Source organism: Mytilus californianus, unplaced genomic scaffold (assembly GCF_021869535.1).
Source record: "Mytilus californianus isolate M0D057914Y unplaced genomic scaffold, xbMytCali1.0.p SCAF_10, whole genome shotgun sequence".
Lineage (NCBI taxonomy): Eukaryota > Metazoa > Mollusca > Bivalvia > Mytilida > Mytilidae > Mytilus > Mytilus californianus.
The window spans coordinates 55804460-55810459 of record NW_026262582.1 but is presented as its reverse complement, the minus strand read 5'-3'; the positions used below and the strand labels follow the sequence as shown (position 1 = coordinate 55810459).

Sequence of the window (6000 nt, the reverse complement as noted above, 5' to 3'; positions counted from 1 at the left end):
AAGCAACAAACAAACAAAAAATATGACCGACAAGCAATCAATGTGAACCACTGAAATTACTGGCTACTTACTTTGGACAAATGCTTTACTATCCCCTAACTAAGGACAGTGGTATAATACAACATAAGAAAAAAGTACAAATCAGTCGGAACTTGAAGGCCGTGAGTTTGATTTCTCAGATTGGTTGGTATGAAGTACAAAGAACAACAAACAGCAATACACAAAGTACCAACCTATATATATATAAAAACAAGTCTAAATTGGAAACAACGTTCAAACCTATGATTGCGTTGGATATAAACCGCAATTTTGTTATACGTGTGCATGCAAAACAAATTTCTTGACAGAGGGGTCTAAAGACAGCACAAACAACATTTTCTAAAAGACCAAAAAAGTGAAAAAGTATATTTTAACAAAACGCATTTAACTAGCAGGTCGAACAACGGATGTTCTTAAACCCTGCTGACTTCCATTTGCGATTGCCAAATAAACGGATCATTAGATGTAACAAAATGGATCTTAACTATTAATTTAATACCAAACAGAAAACAATAAACTTGCGGAAAAGATGGTATACCGCAAACAAAAGTTGCAAACATTAGTACACCATATCCGGATTTCGACAATTAATGTCTCTTCAGTGATGTTAGGAATCGAAAGGGTATTTGGAAGGCCATATAATTTACCTCAATTTAGGATAGACTCTTGAATTTTGAATTTTGAAGAGTCGAAATAGGATGAACGGACCATATAAATCCGAAGGCAAATATAATACAAGCCCAAACGAAAAAATATTTAAATTTGTTTTCCATGCACACGTATAAAAATTGCGGTTTTTATCCAACGCAATCATGAGGTTTGAACGTTGTTTTCAATTTAGACTTGTTTATATTTTTTCGTTTGGGCTTGTATTATATTTGCCTTCGGGTTTATATAATCCGTTCATCTTATTTCGACTCTTCAAAATTCAAGAGTCAATCCTAAATTGAGGTAAATTATATGGCCTTCCAAATACCCTTTCGATTCCTAACATCACTGAAGAGAAATTAATTGTCGAAATCCGGATAAAGTGTACAAATTTTTGCACCTCATGTTTGCGGTATACTATCTTTTCCGCAAGTTTATTGTTTTCTGTTTGGTATTAAATTAATAATTAAGATCCATTTTGTTACATCTTGTGATCCGTTTATTTGGCAATCGCCATGGCAGTCAGCAGGGTTTAAGAACATCCGTTGTTCTGCCTGCTAGTCAAATGCGTTTTGTTAAAATATACTTTTTCACTTTTTTGGTCTTTTGGAAAATGTTGTTTGTGCTGTATTTAGACCCCTCTACCAAGAACTTTGTTTTGCATGCACACGTATAAAAACTGCGGTTTTTATCCAACGCAATAATAGGTTTGAACGTTGTTTTCAATTTAGACTTATATATATATATATATATATATATATATAACAAGTCTAAAAGGGTACAACATCACCAAAAAATAATAATAAAATGAACAAATGTTAAATATTTCGGATAACCAATATCCTTCATCAGTATGATCACGATGTAAAATGAATCATATCAATCTAGTCTGATTATAAAACTATAACAATCTTGAAATTTATACAATAAAACAGTCAAAACTGAACATCATAGAGACGCTTGTACAATTCTAAATTTTTTAAACATAACGTAGGTTATGTAGCTATTTACAACAGAGACTGCAAAGATATGCTTCAAATAAAAATAGTAATGTGCGATATGAACTGGTACAACTCTAAAATTTCAAATGTGACGAGTTTAGATGTTACAACAACGATTGCGTGGAAATACATTCCCAATAAAACGTGAGCACTGACCAATCCAAGCTAGTATAATATTTCAAATTTGACAACGGTAGAGTAATTAAAACAGAGGCTGCGTATTTTAACATCCCAAATAGATAGCAGTTTGATAATGATTAAAAAAATAATAATAAATTTTGACTAAGGTTAAATAATTGAACGTGACTGCGTACTTATACATCCCTCCCAAATGAATAGAACCCTGTAATTTAAACTGGTATAATTAAAAAATTCCTTTAAACTGTCAGAGTCCAGTACGGAAGCCTGAGTTACTGGAAACAAGTGATGGTAGGAAAATGAGTGACTCATTCTATGTTTTTCGTTTATGCCCTCTGGGGAAACTGTCCTTAGCTTTCTTATCCAAAACCTTTCCCGAGCGAGTCTGTCGGCCCTTGACCAACCCTCGTTGTGGTCTATGATTGTGGTGGTAAGGTTTTTGAGATCAGCTTGGGCGTGCCCAGGTGATCTCAGATGACGACTTACGGGGAGGTCGGGCTTGCAGGTGTAGTCACTTCGATGGCCATTCGTGCGTTTGTTGAATGGCTGTTCTGTCTCGCCAAAGTACTGCATGCCACATCGACTGAAGAAGGTATACAACAGTCTGGGTTTATATACATATAGAGGCTTATTTTCATTTGTTCGTGGATGTGCGAAAATAACAAATTTTGTGCACTATATAATAGAATTGAAAAATTAGTTAAGGATAAACTGAGGACATGGATGGGGTTTACAGAGTAGAGAATAATGGCCCCAAAAAATAATTAATAGAGAAAAATGAGCAAAGAATATAAAAGAATAACTGTGGAAAATAAAAGAAGTAGGTAATACCAGAAGTCAATTACTAATACAATATATACTGGTTACAGAAATAAAGACATACAATTGTATCAATATATATCTCTGCAGAAATGAAAGATAAACAGAATAAAAAAATGAACTAACTACAGAATGATTTAATAGTAAAATTAATTTTCAAGAAAATTTTACAGAATAAGCGTTATTTTCAAAGATAAAGAACAAATGCCTGAATATTTACTAATATTTCGGATCACCATACAGACCCTCATAAACCCTGCACACATACATAGCGGATTAAAACAAATTGTTAATCCAATCATAAGTTTTTTTTACAAAAGTTCTACAGCTGGAAGCATTTTACCGTTTATGAAGGTCTGGATGGGGAGTTATCATTTCTGTATTCTATAATATTTTTTGCTATTTTTCTCTAATCTTTATAAATTTTGCCCATTACTCTCTATTCTTTATATCGGCTAGGGCCCCATTATTCTCTCTTCTTTATTTTTTGGTTCATTTTTTAGTAGTTTTGGCTCATTTTTTTCTATTCTGTAAACCCTAGGACTATTATACTAATAGTTAGTATAATAGTCCCAGTTAAACCCTATTCGGATTATGTTTTAACAATAGGCTACCTACATTTATAATATTTTACATTCAAGTTTTATAATAGTCCCAGTTTGTTATCTAAAAAAAATAATGACTTAATGTTTACCTTGTTGAATGGACCAAGGATTTGTATACCCTAGAATACAACCTTGAATGGACCAATAGGAGGTTTTATCGATGACGCCATCTCGGTTCTATTTTTAAATATAAATCATTTAAAAACTCATAATGAGGCAGTATTTATAAAGGATCATTCCCTTTTTTAATGATAAATCTGTGTTTTACAAAATCTCCAATACCGATCGATGTCGATACAAAATTTACGATTTACAGTTATAGATGTAGGACTCTTCTAAGTGCGATGGGGACGCTAAAGTACGATGGACAATATATAGATACAAAATATTATACGCATAATTCTCCTGTATCGTGCTTCTGTTGGAAGCGGACGGATACATTTAAATTATTGTTTACGTTGCAGTTACAACATTGTCGATGTTATTGAAAATTAATGTCGGTAAAATAAAGGAAGATTTTTCCAAGCGTAAATTATAAATTGCCGACTAAAACATTAGTTGACTGTTCGTACATTGTAGGAAATTCAATATATAACATATGCATTTGTATTCGCTACGAAACAGGATCGAGAAAGCTCGGCGAACATCGCCTTTCTCTCACATTTAAAATTAAAGCGCGTACAAATAATAAATGTTACATATTCCGACAATGAACGAATTTTGTATTTGTAATTTACAATAACGATTGTAAGGGGCGGTGTTCACATTATTGATAGACTGTGTGAACACCAATTATCCGAATATTTAATACGCCCGAATTGTTATAAATTCATTTACAGGAAATATAGTCTTTTTTGTGACACCTAAATTACATTTTTAGTAATTATTACGTGGTCGGTTTTCTAAATTTAGAAACATTCACTTAAGCCTACCTGTAAATTATAAAGCCTATCACATATATGTTATACCCTAAAATACTAGCTTTTGCAAAAGCGTGTTATACCATCGTACTTTTGCAAACAAACATCCATTCCCCTTTAGCGTATTACACCATCGTACTTTAATAAGCGTGACCATCGCACTTGCGCGTATCCCGGCATCGCACTTTAGCGTGACCATCGCACTTTAGTTAGCGTGACCATCGCATTTTAGTTAGCGTGACCATCGCATTTTAGAGTACCATCGAACTTTAGAGTCCTACATATATATTACGAAACAGTAAACATGTATTTAGAATATAAGGTACGAAATGGTATAAGCAGTTAGTCCCATAGGGTACGAAATGACATATGCAACTATTCCAGTCATAATTACGTTCGATAACTCTGCATGTTACTGGTTTAATTAGGATTATGTAAAATTTACTAGTTACCCGATGAATGGTTTAAAGAAAATTGAAAAATATAGTTATTTCACCTCGGTTAATATCCATTCGAGGTCTTCTTTTATAAATATAAAATAATAACGTAATGAATTTCATTGAGAATCTGACAACACTAATCAACATAGGTATTGTCAAAACATACATCTACATAGGTATTGTCAAAACTTACATCGTGATTAGGTGCCATGCTTGTTTTCTTTGATTACGTTGATGTTATGACTTAATATCTCCTTAGTCTAGCTATGTCCTTGGCTATCATTATAGTGACAATAATGATTAACGTGTCATATTTAATTGCAATATAAACAGTAAAATTAAATTGAATTATTTGCATGGACAAAATAAGTGTCGAACATCGTCTACGTTTGAAAATTATTTGGTCGCCATTTTTTTTAATTTTTATAAAAAAACAACAGCATGTATCAGCTTTATCAAAAGGAACCAATGTTTGATTCTATGCTACTTTAAGGTAAGACAATGGCTGAAAACGCAAGCATCCAACAGTTATTTGATTTTCATTGTAACAATCTTACAAAATATATTTTTACCAAGTCGGCCCACGCTGTCAATGTGGTCGCCATCTTGAAAAATAATACCCGATTTTCTGAAAATAGCTAATATTCAAATCAATTTGGAAAGGACGTAATAAAAAATTAAACTATTGCATGTACGATATTTTTTGGATACGAAACTGTAATGGTACGAGCTGCTTAAGGTACGAAATGACTAGCTGCCCAATTTTAACAACAGAACAGAACTGGTACGTTCCTCCTTTCAGAGGAGCACCCAAAGGATTTTCTTTTCCCCAACATCAATATGTACATTAATATTTACAAAAGCCTTAACGTTATTTAATTTTAATTTAAACTAAATGTCAGTAGCAAAGTTATATACACTATAAAATATTTACAGAAACTTTTTGTAGTAATCCTTGTTGATTAGGGTCTTTAGTGTAACCCGACGAAGTTGTGTGCCGACAACTTCCTGTTACAAGTTGGGAAGATCTTGCAAAATAGCTCGATAAATAACAAAAATGGACAGGCGTAGATATAGTTGACCATTTAATAAAAATGGAGGGCTTATCAGCCACAGAAAATCTGTTTGAAAAATGGATGTTGTTTTCGACAAAGGTGAACAACTACAGACATTACTAGTTAAATTTTGATGTAACTGTAGAGTGGGTCGCCAATAAATTATAGTCGTCGCATAAACCGTTCATTTTAACCTACGGCCTACATACATTCAAACTTCATCAACTTATTATGCAATTTTTTAAAAGTTAACTAGTAAATTAACTCGTCTGTCAGATGAAGGAGAACTTCAAGACATTCGTTTTTTAATAATAGGTCTACAGATGAGCAAACTT

The 6000-nt window shown here is 32.8% G+C and overlaps 1 protein-coding gene across 1 annotated transcript in view; it reads left to right on the top strand.

Annotated features, from left to right (window-relative positions):
* Positions 1 to 5614: 5614 nt before the first annotated feature.
* The window catches only part of LOC127718864 (neurobeachin-like protein 1), a 406320-nt gene continuing 405934 nt past the window's right edge, over positions 5615 to 6000 (top strand). Inside the window, exon 1 of the mRNA XM_052224913.1 lies at positions 5615 to 5764. Coding sequence (XP_052080873.1) covers positions 5705 to 5764 — 60 coding nt within the window. The 5' untranslated portion in view covers positions 5615 to 5704. The remainder of the gene's footprint in view (positions 5765 to 6000) is intronic.